The sequence below is a fragment of the Hirundo rustica genome, chromosome 4 (genome assembly GCF_015227805.2).
Source record: "Hirundo rustica isolate bHirRus1 chromosome 4, bHirRus1.pri.v3, whole genome shotgun sequence".
NCBI lineage: Eukaryota > Metazoa > Chordata > Aves > Passeriformes > Hirundinidae > Hirundo > Hirundo rustica.
In genome coordinates, this window is record NC_053453.1 from 30,420,374 (window position 1) to 30,444,671 (window position 24,298).

General features: G+C 37.4%; 1 protein-coding gene across 1 annotated transcript in view; it reads right to left on the reverse strand.

Annotated features, from left to right (window-relative positions):
• NELL2 (neural EGFL like 2) overlaps positions 1-24,298 on the reverse strand; it is a 139,846-nt gene that overhangs the window by 8,128 nt on the left and 107,420 nt on the right. The window contains exon 16 of the mRNA XM_040062577.2: positions 9,438-9,578. Within this exon, the coding sequence (XP_039918511.1) occupies positions 9,438-9,578 (141 nt within the window). The remainder of the gene's footprint in view (positions 1-9,437; positions 9,579-24,298) is intronic.

Below are 24,298 nucleotides of genomic sequence, written 5' to 3' on the forward strand. Positions count from 1 at the left end.
GGCCGGGGCCTCACGCTCTCTGGCACCGGTGGGGATGGGGTAGGAGCTAAGTAAGAGCTCAGGCCGGCGGGGGCAGGACCCCAGAATAAAGCTGTGATATCCCCCTGGACAGAGGGCAGGCTCTGTGCCTTTTGCCATCAATGGTCGTCTGGGTCTCCCAAAAGAACTACCACAGGCTCCAGTGAATAAAAATAAATTACTTCAAAACAAATATATCTCATAGAATTAAGAAGTACTTTAAAGGCCTAGTTCATCAAGGTACACACAACTATTTTGCAAAGGCAAGCTAGCAGCACACAGTACTTTCTACACGAATTATTTATTTAGCTTTTTCAGCTGTTCAAATGGAGAAAAATGACCATGGAAAGAAGCTTCAAAGGGGCATGAAGTAAATGGATATACGCAATAACAAGTGGAAAACAGAGTAAAGAATAGAACTACACTGATTGTAAATATTGAGATATTGAGTTCAACCCTAAATACAATTTCTCAACAGTTCGGCCCAAGTTCTTGATTATAGTTCATTAAAAAGTAGTGTTGTTATAATTAAATGTCCACCAGATAAGTGAGATAAAATAAGCAATAAGGTCATGCAAGTATCTTCCACCACCAGCATAAAAATCTCATAAAAATAAAACACTCAGCTTTGGGTTCAACAATGGAAATGAAGCCTCCAATCCACCTCAAGCACATTCAGTTTAAAGCAAAATAATTCAAATACCATTACAATTCCAAATGTGTCCATGGTCAAAACCCCTAAAATGTTAACAAGTTGCTAACATGAATATGAATTGGGATGAAAAACAGCAGGGAAATTATTAGAACTCTGTTGTAAAAATCAGCAGCATTGTGGGTTTCCTTCAAATACTTTGTGCGGTAACAGTGGCATCTTAAAAAAAAAAATGCAAAATTACTAGGGCTTATGGAAAGATTGACAGAAATATCATTTGAGAAGAAATGAAAGGACATGGATTGCTCATCTCTGAAAGAACAACAGCAAGAAGAGATATAACCAAAAGAAAAAAAAAAAAAAAAAAATACTCCAAAGAAGACATGTTGAGAGCTTTTTTCCTCCATATTGGCTAACACACTAGACAAGGGACAGTGAATGGAACTGAAAGACCACAAATTTATGCCTGTTAAAAGGAAATAACTTTCATACAATGCATAAACAAACTACAACACTCACTGCTACAGAATCATAAGAGGCAAAAAATAATTGCATAGCCAAAAGTGTATAAAGCTAGCAAGAATATTCATATTCAGTGGTAACAGATTTTTGAGAGAGATTACATTTCATGCATTAGGGCCCATGGTCCACTTATTTACACATCAGATAATCCAGAACAGGCAAATCATCTCAGATCTCTACATCTTCTACCTCATTGCCTTCTGAGGCATCTGGAGGCAGACACTGTTGTAACAGGGCAGAAGATAACTGGGTCCATGAAACTAATTCAGTGTGGCTGAACAGCTGAAAGTGGTACCACTGGCACATCAGACAGGGAAACCCACCCAGCAGTTAGGATACATAACCAGGGGAACAGGCGGCCCTGCAGAGGCTGTGCAGACTCTGAACTGGAAGGTTTTAGGAAAGTAGCTAACAGGAATGGTTTGAGGGATGCCAGTTTGGGCAGAGCAGAAAGATGGAAGAACTGCTCTCTCCTTCCTATATATTCTCTTAAATCCAGGAAAGTAATATAATCTGGCAATTTAAAATTAAGGTATAGATGTTCTTAAGTCATGCAATAACAAGAAGAGACACAAATTCTGTTTAAATATAAGGATTCAGATTAACAGCAAGATTATCTTTATTATTAAAGTATTTTTTTAATAAATTACTTTCCAAAATTTGCATTTAGTTGTTTAGAACACACTTTTGTACATAACTTTCACACAGCTGTCATTAATTTAAAATGTCGCTTCTCAGCAACCTCGATACTTAACAGAAGGCAGACATACTTAATGAGATAACTGGACAAAGTTCAGCTGTCATGTAAATAAGAAAGGTTTCCTTTAAACAACAAATGGTGATCCTATAAACATTGACTCAGCTTTTGGCACTTGTGTACAAGTCTATTTCACAATTTTCCCATGAGAAAAAAGCTTCTGAGGTTTATTTTTCAACATGGTAACTGAAAATAATGGAGGTTTCATCATTGACTCTGGTATTGAGCCGAGCTTATCTGCCATTGAGAACTGAAAATTCCCAACCTTGGTTTTTTCAGTTGTTTGATTCATGAAAATAAATGTTCTGGATAGGGCAATATAAATATCCCTAGTCACAGCAGGAGCTATTTACATTTTGATTCTAACCTAATCAGAAACAGCAGTGTGTTTATGATGCAGCAAGAGAAACACCAACTTTTCATGCATGAAACTCTCATCTGCATTATTTATCCACATCAAACTTCAGGCATTATCAGCCAAGTACCTGCACACAAATCATCCACACCAAGCAAAACTTTGTTCAGTTGTGGGTGTTTTTTTTTTTTTTTTTTTTTTTTTTTTTTTTTTTTTTTTTTTTTTTTAACTTTAGGCATTTAATAGATGGTCAATCATGTTACTGAAATTGTGTTTACAGCCATAACCAGCTATGGACAAGGGACGTTGGGTGCTGCATCTTTTGTGTTTGGAAAGGGAAGATGGTAAGATTACAGATTGCATATTCCACTATATCCAGCCACAGAGCCATTTTATTACTGCTCCCATGCTGTTAACAAAACACACATACAAACAACCCCCAGTCCCCTCCCAAAAGAACCCAAAAGAAACCCCAAAGAATCCCCCACAAACCACTCACAAACAAATAGTTCACTTCAGGCTATTTACAACACACTGCTTAAGAACCAAGCAGCTTGAATGTTAGGACATTAGAATGTTATGTCTCAAAACACTTGGAGGTTTGCCTCAATTAAAAAAAAAAAAAAAAAATGAATGAAATGTAACTAGTTATCTAGTGCTAAACGGAGAATCAGTTCTTATTTATCTAACCTACATGAAAAATTACAGCAGCTTTCACCTGTCTCATTTTTAAGGATTTTCCTTTTCTTAACATCATTTCTAGGTACAAGTTAATGTTGCAATAACAAAGAAATATCATGGGAGAAGAAGCAGTGATACCTGTTACAGAAAACTAGGAGTTAATTCTATTACAAATAGTTTACTGCCTACACAGGAAAAATACCAGACTAAAGCCATACAATATGGTGACAGTATGCAGAATGACTAAGCTCCATTTGCAGTATTTGTGAGACTGCAGAGATAAAAAACTCCAAAAAAATGAGAATTTCAATTGCTCCAGGTTGTGACCCAAGGCTGTATTTAAGAGAATACTGACTGTTTCTTGGAAGAGGTAGCCAAAAAACCCCAGAGGGACAAAGCACCATTTCACTTAGCCTTGAGCAGCAAGTGATTCAGAATATCTCTACCAAGCAACTACCTCACATTAGTGACCAACAGTGACCACAAGTTCAACATTCTTCAAGGAATTTTAAAAGTCTGCAAAAAACCCCCTCGGTGGTAGTGTCTAGATTCAAAGAGGCTATTACATTAAAATGATAAAGTTTTAAATATAAATTAAAACTAGCAACCAAAGGATAACATTTTCAGATAGAAAGATGATTGTTTAAAGATACCATGTCACAGATTCAAAGTTTACTATACTATATTTAAAATATTTTGAGATATATTTCATATACTATAATACTTTTATTCATGACCTTCCTTGCACAATACATGCTCTTAAAGGAACTATGTGCCATGGAAGAAAAGTGGCCATTGACTCAAGGATTAATATTAATTATATTCAATAGTAATTAATAATAATATTAAATAATTATTTATAACAAAAAATATTAAAAGGGATAATTATTGTGTCATAAAAGACAGGAAAAATGTTTTAATACTTCATTACCAACAGTGTTACTAAGTGCTATGAGTTATGTTAATGTTAAAAGTGAATTATAGAAGTATTTTGTGATATTGACTGAGCAAACAATATTATGTCAGATGAGATTCAATTGAAAAGGGCATGGAGAAATAGCTGTTCAAAAATCACATTGGTCTTTTTGACGCATTCTGGAAAATGATCTTGGAATTACTACAGATAGCTCTAAAAAATAGCTGAATTCTACAAACAAAAACTTCACAAATGGCAGATGCAAAAATTCATCAAAAAGTCACAAGGAATACAAACAAGGCACAATTAGGAAACAAAAAAACTCTGTGCACATCTTGCTAGGAAGTGACAAAAGGCTCCACTTTTGGACCCACTGCGATATAGTTGATGAAAAGTTGCAGCTATCTGTCCTCTGATGAACTATCCACACCTACATGCAGAAGACTCTCACAAAGCCCTGAAGGGTCTGCCTGAGAGCAGAATCATTCTAATATTGGTTAGACTCTCATTTTTGTAAAGCAAAGGTGAACATACGTATCACTGAGAAATATTGGAAGAGATGTCTTGGGAGGGTGGACAGTTCCTTTGCTCTGAAGTAACTGAAGTTTCTCAGCTACCTTTGCTCTGAGGAATGGCATTAGCTCAGCAGGGTGAAAGTACCAGGATACCTGAATACTTATCGCTCAAGGCAAAAAAGGAAGGAGTGCATTTGCTAGAGAACCCAAACTCTTCTGAGCAGAAAGTTCTATTTCTGTTCTTTTCTGTCCTGAGTAGATCTATTGACTGGTGTAATAATTCTTCAAAGAGCAAGTGAACTGTGAATAATTTATTTGTGAGTTCATGTAAGCAGCCTGTGAGAGTGCTTACCAGATGTGGAAGATGAAGAGCTGAGACTTCAGATGTTGGTAACATGAGCTTAACAGAAATGTTGTTTCCGTATACAGTAAATGTGTTCAAATTGCTGTCTTATAAAATATAGTGGTCAAGTTCTGTTTTATCCTTTTATAAAAGACAAGAAACATTGAAAATTTTGTATTCTTCCCACATTCCAGAATATTGAAATACTAATGTGTCTCCATATCTGCCTTCTGTTTGGTGATGCTTAAGTTGGGTTCCCAAATTTAATACTGAAGCCTTAATGCCTACAACTCTATTTGGGATAAATGGAAAAAAAAAAAAAAAAAAAAAAAAAAAGAAGTCACATTATTTGCTGACCTTTAATTATCATGAATAAAAGCAAAAGGATTTTGACAGAGCTTTGTGACTGCTAGTAAGTTTTCCTGCTGAAGAGTAGTGATTTTTATTTCCTGTTTCTCTTAAGTGCTACCAAAACCAAACTTTCTGATAAACTTAAGTGTAGGACTCTGAACTGACAGTGGATTTCAACTTTAAGAAATTTCATGTACTAGTTAAAATACTGGATGCAGCCTGAGATAAATTGAGACATCAGACAGCCAGCAATTCCTCTGCCTTCCAGATCCAGAGACATGGATACTGGAGTGATCGTTTTGGACTTTGCTCAGTCACTAAGGCTGAGGAGCATACTGAGGCTTGTAATATGTCTCCATCCCTCATTATCCTGGATTGTTGAAAACAGACTTCAAGTTGAGCCTCAGCCTCTGTGCTGTTAGGCAGGCTGCTCTGTCACACAGAGAAGTAAGTGTTTCTAATTCTGGAAGCAGGATGGCAGAAAAAAAAAAATGAGATATTTCAGAACAGAAAACCCAAATGGGAGTTCACATATGGATAAACCCTTACAACCAAAAAAGATTCTTTTATGAATTGGGCATTCTGGATTGAACTATCCAAAACTTTCATTTGCATCTGTCTCATTTAAAGAATGCAGCACCTGCTGAGAGTGAAGGCACATTGATCTCATGTTCTATACTAACAACAGCTGGTACCTGACAGATACTCTTGGTAAGTCCTAAGGGGCTGCCTTAATTAGGTAAGCTTTCTTTGGATGTGGATGTGTGCCAAATGTCCAACAACTGATGAGGCATAGCCTGCACTATTCTGGTCTGAACCAAAATATCCTCCCTCTCCAACTGATTATGGAAGCTTTTAGAAATAGCAGAGGACAAATTCAAAGGAATCAGGATGTTACACAGAACTGCAGGGCAAACATTAATGGGGCCTGAACTTTCTTATTTTAGGATTTTGCCCTCAGTTCCAGGGTTTTTTACTGCAACAAAGCCTGAGGATGCAATATCTACTCTCTTAGCCCAGCTGTCTTTATGAAATGGTACATAAGAGACAACCTTCAGTACCAATAAGACTGTTCAAAGAAACTATAAAGAAAAGCTGTCAGGGGCAAAGAGAAAGATATCAGTTAATATACCATACTGAATGCAATATTTACATATATAAAATTTAAGACTTCCTAAAGCCATACAGTCTCAAGGACTACAGGGCTGATATTTCACTTTACTGGAAATACAATGAGGCATAACATAATTCTATTTCCAAGGGAAAACCAGCAAGTGCTGCTAAGAGGTTGAAGCCCTACAGCTGCGTTACCCATAATTTCTCTCAGTAATTTTAATAGACACCATAGATGTACCTAGGGGTATAATGTGAATCAAAACTCTTAGCAAAGGGATCTCTAGGTCTTCCACGGCCTGTAGGTACAATAAAATGGGATTACGATTTTTTGCATTCAAGTACATTAGTCAAAATACTCAATATTCTCAGTTGTGCCTAAGAAGCAGCATTAGCCAAGCTCATAAGATATGTAAAACAGGCAATTCAGTATAATTTCATTATCAAGCACTGAAAAAGTCTAGTGCTACCAAGGAGCCCAGCTCTAGGTAGGAATATTTAGTATGATGTCCTAAAAGGGGTAGGTGCAACTTTGGAATTCCACTAAAATAAGGCTTTTTAGGAAACACTCCTATGCATCTGTGGTTTTAACAGAGGTGCCTTCACATGGATTTTTAAAATTGGAGGCTTTGCTGAAGGAAACAAAGAACTGATTAAACTGGTCACTGAAATGCTCTGTGTACTATTATCAGCACACATCCAGGGGACACAAACAAACCCCGATTTGAGGAAGATGATGTAGAACAATCAAGAAAGAAAATATAAATCCATACTTGCTTTGCTTTTACAGTTTTTTTCCTCTAAAAGAAGGAACTTGCTTTAAAGCAACTAAAACTTGCAAAAAGATGAGTCGAGTCAAGCCTATTATGCACTCTATATAAAACACTACCTTGAAGCAGTTTGCACTTTCTTTCTACAGCTCTGCACAAGAGCACTAAGCACTTGCACAAGAAGAAAGTTTCAGAGGATGCTGGTCCTGGATAGAGTTGAAAGTGAGAACTGGAGAACTACGATTTGCAATTTGAGATTAGTATAGCCTGGAAGCTGCTGCCCCATTAAAGTGACTGTCTGAAAGACCATTCACCAAATCTAATCACATCTAACCAGAGGTTACTGAAAACTATCAAAAGTAATCTGTTTTCTTCTGTCTTTAAACCCAGCAGGGAAATCTCTTACAGTGGAAAGATCTGACAGCAGAGAAGACAACTGCTTCTGCACTGCTCTTGTGCTACTGCAAGTTCAACTCTCCACACTGCAATGGGTTTTAGGTTTTCTCTTCACACCCTTTCTGGTTTTGTTTTTATCTGAGACGTGTCCCAAGCTCCAATCCAATAAAAAATGATGTGATAAAACGAATCAAATATCTAACCTTCCTCCCCATCAAGGCCAGGCTGGATGGGGTCCTGAGCAACCTGGTCTTGGGGATCTTGTGTCCCTGCCCAGGGGGGCTGGAACTACATGATCTTTAAGGTACCTTCCAATACAAGCCATTCTGTGATTCTGTGATCTCAAGTTGCTAAAGATTCCAGTGTTTGGAGCTGCAATCAATCAAACTGAAAGTGTTCCACTGTTAGTCACTAGGGTTATCAGCAATGAAGATAGTTTCTTGCCATCTTTGATTTAATTCTAATTACTTGTTATCCTCTGTGTACATTTAATAAAAGAGCTGCTGGCTCTTTGCAGAAAAGGTCAAAACAGTCTAATAATTGCTGCTTCTGTATACATGTAGCAATCCCCACAATTCTTTTCCCTTGGCTTTTCTTTTGTTTAGAAATTGCTGCTTAATTGATTGTTGTTTGCACACATCTTAACATGTTCCTCTCTTGAGACAGCATGTGCCAAACCACTATCTTCAACCCATGAGATAAGTGTTATACTGACACTGAAGATAAAACTTGGGATATTGAGAATATTTCCATAAATGCCTGGTTGGAGTATTTATTTCCTGTGCCATGAGTGACAGAAGTGCAATATTATAATCAGAGGGATCACAACTTCTTCTTTGCACCTTCCTGTCCTAACTCCTGGCCAGCTAACACTGACATTTAGTTAGTTCTTGACAAAGAAAGTTCAAATTATGAAAGCAGTGGTTGCCTTAAATTGCTGATTCCTCCTGGGACTACAGGCTTTCAGCTGTGATGAAAATGTGTTGAAATAAAGTATTGATGATGGGTATACCAGAAAGGTCATTCTCACTCCTGGAGAACTGTCTATGTGTCTGCCTTAGAGAAATTAATTCAATTGCTTCCCTTCGGGACTGATGCAGCCCACCAATGTGAGCTTAAACAGCAATAAGAAAGCTTACACTGTGAGCACTGAATATTTCAGCACTCAGGGAAAGAAGGGAGAAAGAGTGACGATTTTGCCCTGAGAAGTCCATGGCAAAAAGACAGGTTTGTTCTGGTATTTAAAAGCAGCAGCACGAAATAACTTAAGAGCTGAATATCATTCCATACTAAGAGATCTGCATTTGAAAATAATTGTGTTCTTATTAATCTGCTGTTCTCTCTAACATAATTCATGAACACAGAAAACCTTTCCATCTTCTTGTCCCCCTTGTCACCCTCTTGTCCCCTATCCTCAGCCCTATGTCCACTGAGCTTGCTAGTTTGCAATGTAGGGCTGCAATTTGCAGCCCTCTAGAAGCAGTTAGCCATTACACAGGAGAAACACCACAGTGTTAACCAGGGAATATAGGTAAGGATCTTAGGGATGTGTAATCATTTTTTGCAATGGGAAATATTTTTATCATGAACAATTTCAGTGTACAAGGAAAACAAACCGGAGGAAACAAGGTCTGGATTGAGGCCCATTTCTATGTGCAAAGAATCTGACATATAAACAGATTACTGTGGAGTGACAGATTACAGTGCATGCTATCAGCCCATGGGAAATCACTTATGCAAGGGACAAGCACAGAAGCATATGTAGGGCCAGAGAAACTGCATTTTAATCATCATGCCTGACTTTACATATTATGTTAGTAAAGCACAGAAATGCTCCACTAATGCTCCATATTGTAGGAAGATTCCTACTTTATATTCTTTTGCCTTTGATGATGTTGCTTATTTAGACTATAATTCCTTTTGATCAAGATTTAAATTTCACTGCAGTTTTCAAGACAATGCCTGATCAGAACAATCTGAAACACTTGACATTTTCTGGACACTTTCAGGTGAACCATAACAGTACCCCACCTTTTTCAGACACTAACCTTCACAGGATTCTCCACTTGGTGAAAACATCCCATTGTCATGGTAGCCATCTCTGCATTCGCAGTGGTACCAACCAGGCAGGTTGATGCAGCTAGCACGGCTGTCACACTGAACAAAGCCATCCGAGCACTCATCAATGTCTGTTTATTAAGAACAACAAAATAGAAGAAAATTCACAGAGAGGAAATTGTCGTAGTCATCCAAGGAAAGAACAATATCCCTGGTGTTTCTGGGTTTCACAGAATTATTTTCATTACTGACACTTGAATTTGCAGAATTAATTGCAGTGAAATTTTGAATTGTTTCCATAAAAGTACTTGGCTAATGATTTTGGGCCTAACAGCAGCAGAGGTAGTGCTAATCCCAATTTACTGCCCACATAGTATCAACTCATTTTATCACAATACATGACAGGTAATCTGACATCTGTTTAAACTGCCCATAATATGAAGAATTAGGTCCCAGTTCATATAATAAGGTCTTAACCCTTTGAGTAGTGCAGGCTGCCTAATAAAATAAAGACTTTTTTTTCCTAGGGCTATATAAAAACATTAAATACTTACTCTGGTCCTTGTTTATGCTTTGGTGACACCAACTTTAGGTTAGAAGGACTTCCCTATCCTGTGGAATTCATGTTGATTTATACCAGCACCTCTGAATCTCAACATAAGTGACTGCAGGCTCCTCTCTAATCATCAAAGAAAAAACTGTGTTTCCAAACAAATACTTAAATCATGAAGGTGAGACACAACAATTCTCCTTCTCCTGGAAATTCCTTGGGGAAGCGTGTCTCTTAAAATAACAACTTCCCCTGACTAAACTTTACAATAACAATGTATCATAGAATGGATTTTTTGATACACTCACTAGATCCAAAATCCACTGAAGTATGTTCTAAAGACACCTGAACTCACAGACTTAGCAGAGATGTAGAGAACTTTGTGACATGTTCATTTTCAGTACCTTCAGGTACACAGTAAGCTGTACTAAAGAATAGGTCCAGGAGTAGGAGAGCTGTTAATAGGGAATACCAGGAGTATGGAGTCAAACAGGAGTAAAACTTTGTTCCTTATCAGATTCACTGCCTTATCACTCTGTTTTATGCCAGAAGTAGCATAACTATCTGAGCACCAGGCTGACTGAGAGGTGCCTATAGAACCAATACAAAGGGAGGCACGACATGTGCAAACTGCCTTCAGAAACAAAAAGCTCTGATCACCCTCCACCAAGAGTTTGAACAATGAATAAACTCTCAGTGCACTGGCCACTCTGGACAAAGCAAGTATTCAATCTTTTTTTAAAGGCTGAATCTTTAAAACTAAGAACTGAAGTAACAAATTAAGACTCAAACTTTTAAAGTACATCAGCAGTTGACCTAGTATCCTCTAAGACGCAGATATGAAGGAGAGGTATGATGTGACCACATCATGTGAAATATGTCAAAATCCTGCCCAAAGTCCCTCTTACCTCCCATTTATGTCATTTGCGATTTTCATAGGAGGCTGCATAATCTGACTAAGAAAATAAACTGTAAGCTACAATAAAGTAATGAATCTCTTTTCTGAGAATAATAATGTGTGGCTCAACAGACATACTCTTATGAAGTATTTTGTGAAACCTATTCAAACACAAACTTTATAAAACCCTGAGACTTCTTTATCCATTGAGAACACTTTGTTCCACATTTGAAGGTAATAAAAATATAAGTGTGGGGGGGACACCTGCATAAACTATAAGGTATAGCACAGTCACCCACATTTGGTTTGGAGTTGTGTTTTTCTTCTGCATGAAAGGGGGTATGTGGGATGTGCTCTGGGTATTTTATTTACATGCCAATCATAATAAAAATTTCTTTGGAATAACTGTACATCCCTGTCATGAGTGTATTGGTTTATAAAAGCTTTACAGATCCTTGACAAAATCTCATTAGAAATTTTCACTGTGATGCATCAGTCTGATTTACTAACTAAAGTACGTCTGAACAGGCACCCCTGATGTACATTATCAGTAATTATGATAAAAATTATCAATACTCCTCCTCCAATATTGCAAAATTGTATATTTTGCTGCTTTGTGCACTACAAATATAGTCGTAAATCTCTATTGGTTTTAAACAGAATTTTCAACTCCACTATGAATTCCAAGATAATCATCTGAGTAGCTGTGCTGCAGGACTGAGAAATGCCAGCCCTTTATAACCTTCCACTGCTCAGTGTGCTTCTTTCTAAATCACTATAAACTCTGGCCTTTTTCTTGTGAGCAGCCAGGAGCCAGTGGGACCTCACAGGTGTTTTGAGAGATCAGAGGAAGATCAATGAAAATTACGTTACAGTAGTGAGAAAAGGTTGGCTTGCAGTCTGTGTCTTACCGACTGCTACTCGCTCAGAAAGCCACAGATTACTCACGACAAAGGAAAAGAAAAGAAGAAAGGGCTGCAATCTGGAAGTTCCCTTACCACTGGGGAATATGCTGCCTGGCTGACAGCTTGCCAGACAGAACAGAAGTGACCGTGCTAAACACTCGGGATCACCCGGTCAGTACAACGTAACTTGTTGGGGCTGCTAAAGCTACAAACCCCAAAGAGCCAATAGTGCATATCCACTCAGAGGCTGAAAGAGAAGAGCTGTTGTTAAGACTTCATGTCAATCTTCATACTGGCTACTTAATAACACTGCATGAAGACACTCGATGGCATATACTTCTTTGGGAAAGTGGAATGTATTTATTGGTGAAAAGATGGAGAAACGAGTGTTATTTAAGTCAAAGTAACAGATATGAATTAAAGAAAGCCTGTGTTCCTCTCTTCAGAAAAATTTATTTGTGAATCTATAAGCCTTTTAAGTGTAAGGGCAGTATCACATGCACAAGTGGAATGCATTCAGATGAACTCGATTATTCAGGAAAAACAAGCCGTGAATGTCACATCAGTATCAGTAAAGTGACAACAAAAGAAGCTTCTCTGTATTTATTTGCAAACTAGCTGATGGATCTGTAACACGAGAAGTATTACTTGGGATGAAATGCTTTATCCAACGTCAATACACAAAGAAATACATTCTTCTGGTTTTGTTATGACTGCAAGCAAAGTTGGAGCAGAGTTACCTTTCACCACTAACATTTTAGGCAAATGATAACTTATGTACATGCCAGCAGGTTTCAGAATATAGATGTTCCTTATGCACAGTATTTTAATTCTCACAGCTAATGCTGATTATTAATTCTAGTAGAAACATGCTCTGTAATGGGACAAAATATGACTGTTGCAACTGTTTAACAAGAAACTGCAGCAAAAAATGTGTCTTACAAAGCAAAAGCACTGACTTCATGGAAAAATTTCTTGACCATTTGGATAAAAATATTTCTGCTTTCAAATAGGCATAGCGCAGCTCAGGAAGTGCTGCAAAAGTATCTACAACTGAAATTGTCTTATTAGTATGAGAAAAGCAGACAAAAATAATTTTCCCCTGTCCTCCTATGGTGAATCCTTCTTGGATGAATCATCTTGCAGCTGCTCAGTCAGAGGTATGAGCCGACAAGGGAAGAAAAACTGATTGAAGTTTTGCTTGGCCAGTGGCTATGGTGTATCAATGGGCTGTATGGAATATTAACAGTGATAATGAAGTCCTGTTTGATGCTGCACTAGAAAAGCATGGAAGATTAAATATTACTCTATAAAAGAAAGTTAGCAAAAGGCTTTACATTTTCACTTATACCAGTCAGCCTTCTTATCTCCATATTTTGTTACCCATTTTTCAACTCAAAATTTTTAATTTTTTTTGTGGAGGCCTCACTCTAATAAAGTAGACACACAATCCAGAGGCATTTTGAAAATGAGAGCTGTATACACCTAGCTCCCCTTGACATGAAAAAGCCTTGCTCTCCCAAATACCTTCCTTATACCTCAGGATCACTCATTTCCTTAACTGTGGCAACAGTTTTAGCTATTATACCCTTTTCTCTTGGGAACACTGAGAAAACTCTGCTCCCTGAAGAGTAAAATAAGATCATTAGCAAATTATCCACTGGCACAAAAAGAAGAAAAGGAGAAGTAGCTCTCTGATTCATATTATTAGAGAATTTCTGTATAATAAGTCTTTTTGAAGACTGAAAGTGGTAGAAAATTGCCAGTTAGAAAGATAGCAGTTCTCTTTTATTCAGCAACAGGACCAAGCTCTAATGTAGTCAAAGCTGCACTCAACAGAGAATCATGGTGTGGGGGAGAGGTGTTGCTACCATTTTATATTATTCACTTCAAGACTTAAACGTTAATAACCAAATCCTTCTCTTAGGAAAGCCTGCATTCACAAACTTACAGAGACACAGAGCACAACATAGTCTGTAAATATTTTCTGTTATAAACAGGTTTATACAGGTCAATACAAACCAAAGTCCTTGCTGGTCAAGAAGTCCACACCACAGACTGGGAAGCTGTGAATACTCAGAACTTAATTGTCTCCACACTGGAAGTTTTTCTGCAAGAGAGAAACTAGCTAAGAAGTTTTAGGTAGTTGGCTACCTAAAACTGCCAGTTAATAGAGACTCCCAATTGCAATAATTTGTCCCAGTGCTAATTGGGTTTTATCACTGGATATGCTTACAGAGAGTATGAGCAGACAACATCTTCCAAAATGTTCAGTCACTCATGACTCAGGCCAAATTGGAGATCTCATTTCAACAGCAACAGCCTTTCCAGCCTAATGCTAGCCTCCTAAGACATCCACATCCCAATCCTGTAGAGAGTATAAATAAAGTCCAAACAACTGAATGAAAAATAATTTCAGCAACAGATCGCTGAATAAGTGGTTTAGGAGACTTTGAAGCTACTTAAACTGATAAATCTTCAGTGTTTGGGGTTTTTCATGGGTACATTTTGAACAGACAGACTCTGATATACCTTTGCATATGTCAATACAATTTCAAGGGTATTATGTCTGGCTTGTATGTGAAAGGTCATGTTTCAACTATTCAGATTTGTGCTCAGATAACAGAATATACAGTAGGATTAAGATGATGTCTGGGTTATCTAATTTTAGTAAATATGTATAGAAGGAGGAAGAGGCCTTATTAATAGGACTAAATGAAAGGTTACTGTATGACATGAATTATTTGCTATCAATGACTCCATTTTCTGGACTAGACTTGAAAAGGGTTCATCTCTACTGCAAATTCTAGAGTCCCATCTCTTGCATCTAAAAACCAGAAAGTGTTTGTGTTGGTTTTCATGTGACAACAGATTTCTGATATGATGATACTTGAGAAGACCCTCCTGTTCAACCAGACCTTTGGATTGAGACTTTATGCAAAAAAACAGGTCAAGGTGGGGATATGTAAGATCTTGAGAGTAGTTCAATATATTGAAGCTATCTTACTATTAAAATAAAAGATCAGCTTTTGGGATTTCCATCCACTACATTCTCATATACCATATGCATACAAATATCATAATGATGAATAAAACCCTCAAGAATATAGTAGCTAAGAATGCTGACATAATCCTGGAAGATATCAGTTATATTATACCAAAAAATGTAAGTAGTTTGAAATGACTTTTAAATCTATTTTGTAAAGTTTGATCAGCTCCTTTGTTTTCTCACACTGACTCCAAAAAGAACTTTTTCCCTTTGCCAGTCACAGTTCTAGAGCCTGATTTTTTTTTCTAGTCTCATTCTGATTTGTCATCTTCAAGGAGCTCCTTAAAGATATGATGAGTACTAGGGCATTCTTTCCACTGTATAGGTACTCCCATCAAAGTTGTCATTAAACCATAGAATATTCTTGACTTTAATTACAATTTCATCCCAACATTTTATTAACAAGTTACAAGTTTAAATCATAAAGGACAAGATTACAGATGGCCCATGGAACACAGCAAGGAGAGGAGTCACTCACAATTCTATCCTACCATAACACTGTTCCAAGAGCAAAAGAACTTTCTCTACACAGCACTAGAAACACCAGTTATCTCAGATACAGCCTTCAGAGAAGAGTGAAGACTGTGGCCCTTCCTCTCCCTGCTCCCCTGGATAACGAATTGTGCCCATTTTGGGGGAAAAAAAAAAGAAAAAAAAAAGAAAAAAAAAAAGTATTTGGAATGTCTTTGGAGTTGCTTCTATCTCAACACCTCCCAGATCTAGTAGAGCTTCTGATTAAGTCATCTTATAATTGCTTCAACATGTGGTGTCGAAGATATGTGATGCAGATATGTTCTTCACTAAAAATTTCCAACTGTCATGTTGCATGAAAAAAATAGCTACTATTATAATAGGTATTTTTTTTTTTTTTTTTAATATCCCAGCAAGACCAGGATTGCAGTTTATAAAGTACCCTGTCCACAGAAAACTAATTTAGTTACATTAATGAAAAGGAAGCAAAATGTGATTGAGAATGTAATACAGAATTATAGTTCATTAATTCTTCAAGTATGCAATTTTCCAGACTCCTGATCCCCCATTGATTTCTGCACACCCCCATAGGTCCTGCTAAATGCCAGGAAAAAGAAATCCAATCGTGTTGGTATTTCATGTGTGGCAATGGCAGTGCTCCAAAATTAGACAGAAATGTTATCAAAGGGAATTTTCCACTGATTGCTTCACCATGTGGCCCTGTGAACAACTCTTTGTTGTCAAAAATTGATCAATCACAGATCACTCCAATAATTGAAACGATGCCTCCCATTGCACACCCAATATCATCAAGGGAAGTGATATTTGTAGCAATTGAAATTCAGAGCACCTAATTGGCCATGATAAAGTAGGTGCATTCATGAATACTGTAAAATATTATTCAGCTCTACTGTGTGACACTGATTGTGCCAATCCTCATTAGAAAGATAAATTAAGAGGAATTGGGCCTCTATTTTTAGTTGTTGACAAAGAGGTGGTTTTGCTTTCACTGTGTTCATCATTCTCAGTACAGCGTCTCATGTTAACTGTAACACATGCTTCCATCTCCTCATTAGCCCTTTCTGGAAAAAGAATAGTACTCATTTTCTCCAAGATAGCAAAAACACTTTTATACCTTGAAATACATTGCCATAGCTGCTTTAGACACCTACTGCCATCTGACAGTTACATCACTCCATCTGCACCTGAGAAACAGGACTAACACACTAGTGGCTAGCCACTAAAGACAGATAAGGGTAGCTGAGTTCTAAACAAAAGGGAACTAATCTGAAAAAAGAAGAGCTAATTTTGCCCAAAGTTACCTCTTTTCCAGTGGGTGTGAAGGAAGCCTTCACTTGCATGGTGTACTGACAGGAGCTCTTGGGTTTCCTCAAGTGAGGAGTCAAGTCAGTCATAACCATAAGTTAGGATGTTTACACATATGAAAGACTGATGCAACAAGCATATTCTCAGCCTTGTAAAAGGTTGTTTCAGATCAGCTCTGTTAAGAATTACAGTAAATTTCCAAGCATTTAGTTCAGAGGCAATTTATGGAAAGCAAACAAAAGAGCCCTCAAAACAACTCAAACACGGTTTGAGGAAGTATAAACTGGTTTTTACACCCTGATTTGAGCTTGGCTCCTGCTCTACTCTTTGGTCTGTGCTAAAGTTTAAAACATTCTTACCTATATTTTCTTACCAGTGGCTTCTTACCAGGACTCTTAGTCCATAGACAACTAATTTGCATTGCTACTCCTGAACCATCAAATCATGTAGAGATTGTACAAAATCGCTGAAGCACAAAAAAAAGGAAAAACCACACACATCATTCTTTCATGCTACAGATGACAACAACTCATCAAGAAAACAATAAATATTCTCAATATAAATATGAAAAACCTGCTGTAGAAGCAGCTTGAAACTAAATCACTGGTTTTTTTGCTTGGGCTATAAAGATATCATTGGCATGATATGTGCAGAGACTGCAGACGTCCTCATGTTGACAGCAAAAGGAAGAGCTCCATAGGGATACAGGACAATGATTGGCAGTGTTATAGATTTTAATTCCACTAATAGTTGAATGACTCATAATTCATGAGAAAGCTTACAGTGAGTGATGAAGGTCATCCCTTTCTCCCTTATATAACAGAAGAAAAGTCTATTATAATCCTGCCCAGCTGCACTATTCACATTCTATTTATAGCCCACTGTATTTTAAGAATGTAGCTGAAACTTTAGATTTCATGTTTAATAAAGGACTTTTTTTCCCCACAGCAAATAATATCTAAGTAGCGGATGAATTTTGATGTTTTTTACAAATAACAAGAAAATCCTGTTTCCCTAGAGTTCTTTTGCAGTATTCTCTCTTCCCTGGTTTCTTTCTCCCCGCCCCGCACCACCCCCCCTTTTTTTTTCCTTAAGCTGCTACATATAGGGTTGTAGTTTTGCAACAAGCTAAAGAAAGATATAAAGAGAAAAAGATAAGTCCCAGTACATGACTCTTCAGCAAAGAAAAAAATCTTTTTTGATTTAAAACTGATGGCGCTGAGGGAGGAAAGAAATTATATGCACCCAAGAAACTGTCAGGCAAGGAAGATGGAGAAAAAGACACAGAAGGATGAAGCAGCAAGACATCTTTAGCTATTAAAGTGAAAGGATGAGATAAGTAGGGTTCACGCCTAAATCCAGAATGCACATTAAATTCAGTATGGCTGTTTTTTGTTTAAATTCTGTCAAATATTTTCTTTGTGAATAAATATAAATAAAAATGTAAAGCAAAGAAAAGTAAGTAAACATTCCAAGCTTCTAAAGTCACCAATCCTCGTCTCACTGCTGTTTTTGAGCTTATTTTTCATCTGATAAAAATTCAGGTGAGAACAGGGAGAATGACCTCCCTTTCAAACACTGCAGCCAAGTAAAAGTATCTCATCTGCAGAATCCTGGCTTTCCTCTTTTCTTGCTGCAGATCTCTTTTGTTTACTCTCAAAGACAAGTTTTAAACCTTTTTTTTTTCTATATAATGAGAGCCATCTTTGAATATGTCCTCCTTAAAGGTCAAAGGATTTTTTTTAGGTTTTACAAATTCACTGTACTTCCCAGTGACAGACAATATGCTATAAACCCCACCATGTTTTCTCTCAGCTATTGACATATTTAACAGAGGGCAAAGGGGAGAAGAAATGAGATGCCATACATCTCACCTGGACTTCTGCTATTGTCTTCTTATACAAACTTTGTCATCTACTCAATTTTTCCTGTGTAGCTTGATTCCAAAACTGGGGAGACAGTGCTTCTACTACCTACTCCTTGCCCTTTCTCTCCCACCTGTTTTATTTGGTAGCACAACTAGATGACAGAAGTCAAAAGGACACTCACTGATAGTAATTGTCCATACTGCAGCTGATGTTATTTAATGCCTTCATTAATGACAGGGATGAAGGGATCAAGTGCACCCTCAGCAAGTTTGCAGATGACACTGAGCTGAGTGGTGCAGCTGACACATCTGAAGCACAGGATACCATCCAGAGGGACCTGGGCAGGCTTGAGCTGTGGGCCCATGGGAATCTCAAGAGGTTTAACAAGGCCAAGTGCAAGGTGCTGCACCTGGGTCGGGGAAAACCCTGGTATCAACACAGGCTGGGGATGAACAGATCAGAGCAGCTCTGCTGAGAAGGACTCGGGGGTGCTGGTGGAGGAGATCTAGCAAGATGATTAGAGGGGTGAAGCACTTCTACGAGGAAAGGCTGACAGAATTGGAATCGTTCAGCCAGGAAAAGAGAAGACTTCAGGGTAACCTAATTGTGGCCTTCCAGTATCTGAAAGGATTGGACAAGACTATTTACAAAGGGTGTGTAGTGACAGGACAAAGGGTAATGGCTTGAAAACTAAAAATAGGTCTACATCAGATGTTAGGAAGAAGTTATTTACTATGAGGGTAGTAAGGCTTGAAAACTAAAAATAGGTCTACATCAGATGTTAAGAAGAAGTTATTTACTATGAGGGTAGTAAGGCTCTAGAAGAGGTTGCCCAGAGAAGTTGTGGATGCCCGTATCTGGAGGTGTTCAAGGCCAGGTTGGACAGAGCTCTGAGCAACCTGGTATAGGGAAAAGTATCCCTGCCAATGGCAGGGGGGCTGGAACTAGATGGTCTTAAAGTCCCTTCTAATCTAAACTATGCTATATTTTTGTGATACTGTGCTTGAAGTCTTGCATTATTTGTTTCAGATATATCTCACAATGTAGACCACAAGTGTTTTTTGTAGAAGTATAATAGCCCCCATACAGTTCTGCTGCCCTCTAAGGATGTTTGAATTTTACGGATACTTGAAATACTAGTTTGATACAGCACCAGCACCAGTCATTAACTTAATATTATTATACACTTTCAAGTAAAATATTTGGAGAAAGGGAAGAGCAGGAAGTTGTTTTGTACACAAACACGAGTTTCAGAATCTCACAAACAGCTTATCTATACCATTTATTTAAAGTTTGCAACCCGTTCATTGGCTGCATATCTATTTTTCTGTAGCCTTAATTAACACTTGGAACATTGTTAACATAGAGCATTCCTTGCAGGAAAGGCACATTCTCCAGCGGTTAGCTGAACACAGTTTCTGAGATTGCCAATCATGTTTTCTTTTTCTGTTTTGAACTTCCTCTTAACAGTAAATATAAAGACTTGGCTTTTACTGGAACATAGTTAGCTGAAGTTGGCTGAAATTATTAATTCTAATAACAACTGAAATGACAATAATTAATTATTTGCTAGATTTTTATTAGTATTGAGTAATATGCAGTATTTCTTCTCTTTCCAGCAACGGTCTTTTCTGGATTTAAACTTGGACTGTAAACATCACAAACACAGGTGACTAAAGGTTTCTGACTAAAATCCTTCAAATCTATTGGGGTTTTTTGGGGTTTTTTTGAGGAAAAAAAACTCATTGAGAAGGGTTTCAGCAGAAACTCTGTGCTGTAGTTTCTTGTACTCTTTGTAAAGGATCTTCCAAATTCTTTTGAGCTGGAGAATAAACTTTAACTGCTTTATGCTCTTCATACTAATGAATGGAGAATGTTCAGGCAAGACAAAGGGAACACAGATGCTATGTTAGGTTTGCATGGCCAGGTTTTGTAAGGCAGGGAGGCTAGAGCAGTGGCTGCTGTGAGAAGCGGTCAGAAGCTTCCCCTATGTCCAACAGAGCCAATGCCAGCCGGCTCCAAGATGGACCTGCCACTGGCCAAGCCCAAGCTAGGACAGTGCATTTAAGAAGAGGAAAAGGTTACAGCACAGTTAACTACTGTATAGTTTATCAACAGAACAGAAGCTGGAAAGGAGATGGCTCCTAACCTCATGATTTATTTAAGGTTTATCAAGAGGAGTACAGGAACAAAAATACAGGAACTAAAAGCACTCTCTGCTCTAGAGCAGCCAAATGAGATTTTTCAGAAACTTTGTAGGAATATCAGATTTGACAGTACAAATTAGGCCTGTCTGCCTGGAACAGTCATGCTCTGTGAGTGAGGCTATTTCTCCCTATTTATCTCCAGTCAGGAACAGATACAGATATTGTGCCCTAAGCAGTACATCAGAAAACTATGTTAACCAGAAGCATGTAAGCAGTGCAGAAGTCCAAATTCCTAGAATTACTGTTCTGAGAAACTATTTCTTTGAAACTGAGGCAAGTTTATATATATATATATATATATATATATATATATATAATTTCCAAGTTTTGAAAGGACTGGATTACACCACCAAGGTATTGTATTAGGTAGTTCATGGGAGCACAGTTCAGTATTTGAGATATTGCTCTTATGCATATACAGTGCCTAAGCAGCTACTACATACAGTAACTCAGGAGGTAAAATTTAGTAAAAAGTTTTCACCCCGTGCAACACAAAAATTATAGTAAACTGACAGTGCAAATTACTGTCTTGATTTTAGCCTATGCCTTACAAGTTCTTGTTTAAATTTCAAAAGTCACCTTATATTTTGAAAGCATGAAAAAGATTTGGAACCACAAAGAAAGCAGTAATGTTACCAATCAGATGACTGATACATTGGTATGGCTTTGTAGTAGTGCTCATGCACTACTATCAAGTATTACCACCTCTCCTCAAGTCAACAAAAAAGATTCTACCTGAAGATGCTTGTTTCATATTGCATAGCTGTAGTTCAGTGGTAGGACTGCAGAAAAAATTATATATTCAGAACTCATTATTAGGGTTCTGTTAACTTAATGGAAATTTATCATAGTGACATATTAGTCTAAGTTAGAACTAGTAACTGTGCTTAAAGAAGACACAGATGTTGATGTTATAGCATTCTTCCCATAACTTTGTTCATGATTCCACTATTTGCTTTTCCTATGGGCAACACTAAACACACTAGTTACGCATTACCTCAAAAAACCAAGGCTAGCTCAAACACTGTTCTAGCTTCTGAAATAAGTAGTTGACATGCAGCATTGCCATCTTTGAGAAAGGCAAGACTATAATGCACACTACTCATTACTCAGCCTATGCAAGCTGAGTAGTGACTTTATGTAGCAGAGATGCAAGTCATAAAGCATGTTTCAACATCCTCAGTAAAACCATTACATTACTTTTAGCAGCTGGGTCTGTCTCTTTCTGCTGAAATGGAAACCATAGAAGATATTTATTATTATTAGATAGATATTTATTATTTAGATATTTATTTAGATATTTATTGCTAAAGTTTAAGTTAAGCCTGTTTAAACAGGATACTGAGAACTCTGTTTTCATCTACATTTAAGCTACGGCTGGAGAGGTGAAACCTCTGAACCCAACATGCCACATATCCAGATTTCAACAGGGCAGGAAGCTAGGAGACTTGCCAAGAAAATGAAGAGCACTTGGAAGTACTCAAATAAGAAAAATGGCAGTGATTCCCCAAGGCTATGGCAACAAAGGCCAGCAATGAGCTGGACATGTAGTTCCAGAATCCCTCCTTACTCACCTTTTCCCACAACCAGGGTCCTGGGTTACACAGACCTGACACCAAAGCCTCAGCCCTGCTGCAGGACAATAGCAGCATGCAGCTCATCATCCAAGCTGAATCTCAACTACTTGAAAGGCACAATTAATTTTCTTTGGGCTCTCTCCTGGGCATTTTTTTTTTTTTTTTTTCTGCACCAAAGGAAAAGTTTGTAAGTCCACAAACTTTGAAAATTACTGTCATTGAATTGCCAGACTTCAATGACTCCAAAGGCCTGACTTTCAGAACATAATGAATTCCTATGGCACACTGGCCTCTATGAAAATGTTTTGTGCTGCCAATCATGCTTAAGAACTATTTGTTTGCAGAAGTTTTTTCCAGACTCTACAGAGTAGCTCAACTTTCTCTTATTTACATGAATTGAAGTCAGATCCTTAATGTAAATAAAACATTCCCTGATAAAAGTACCCTCTAACTTCTAAGTTTCAAACTTAGGAGCTCAAACCCAGGAGCCTGAATACTCAAGACACCAAATTCCAAACAAGTCAAGGGAACTATGAAAACAAATGAAATAGGAGAGGTGTTTCTTCTTCCTATAACTCTTGCTTTGGACAGTTCATGCCTGTGCGGCCTTTATGCTTATTCCACTTCTCTTGCTCCCTTCTCTTGTTTGTTCCTTCACTAAACCCCCCAGTAATCCCTTAAGGATTTCAGAGAATGAAAATATTAATCCTAATATGCTTTCTGCTCAGAGTTTGTTGTTATACTTATCTACCTCAGGACACGACTGGCTTCCCCTGCTAGACTGTGAAGGGCACACCTCTTACTCTAGCTGTGTGAAGGACATTGCATACTTATACCATAAATTCGAGCCTTTTGGTATTATTGTTGTAAATCTCAATGTGCTACCCGTAATTTAAAACTGAGCAAATGGCAGATTCCTGTGTCACTCAGAAAGTTCTGACTATGATAATCCCATATCTTACGAATACTGTAGCCAAGAATTCTTAAGAATTCTGCCAAAAGTAATTTTGGTTCTCAAAGCCTTGGTTCAAACTCTATAGGCTTCAAACACCATTTGTGTCACAGCTTTACCTTCAGAGCCTACCTTGCCACAAGACGATTGTGGTTGTTTTAACGGAACACAAGGGATCAAGACAGTAAATGGAAACAGTTCTCTTGTCATGCTAAAAGTATTAAACCACTGAATTTTTGCAAACTCAGCAAAGTAACCAATTCTCTGGTTAGTTTGATAAAGTATTCTTTTCCAATACCTGTAAAATATTTTTCCTAATAAATGGGAAATTGTAAGATTTTAAAAAGCTTTCTTTGAAATAGGAATAATAATAGCCTTTAATAACCTGAGGTCTGTTATTATTAGGATCAGTGCACATGAACAAATTAATTTGGATTTGCTGGGAAGAGTAATAGTCATGCATGTTAATTATCTAGTTTATATAGAAAGTAGCACAGAACTGACAAGATCTGATCTATAACAATTATTTGTCGAAATCACTTCTCTGAGTCATATTTCAGTATTTTGAACAAAAAATGTTGCAAGAATGTGTTTTAGCAACATCCCTTGAGGGGCAAGTTTTGCTTACATGGAAAAGAAAAAGGGAAAAAAAAAAAAAACAAAAAAAACAGAGATCCAAATAATTTCTTATCCTTGACTTTGGATATCTGGATATATGGATAGGTGAGAGAGTGTCATCTCACCCTCATCCATCCCGCACCATTTTTTTCCATAAATTCAGTTACACCTTTAATTAAGCCAAATATTAGTAATAATGCATGGGTGAATTAATGTAGAATCTGTAAACTAAAGTTTTTCTCAATAATTGCTTTCAAAGGTAACAGCTTTGTCTGCCAGTTTATTTTCAACAGCTTGAACATGGATTGTTTAGTAACAGGTGGACATGATTCCTGCAATAACCAAGGAAAATTCATTAGCAGGAAATTCAAATAGCAGAAAATAATACAAAAACTTGCAGCCACCTGTTAACAAAAACTACATCAAAACT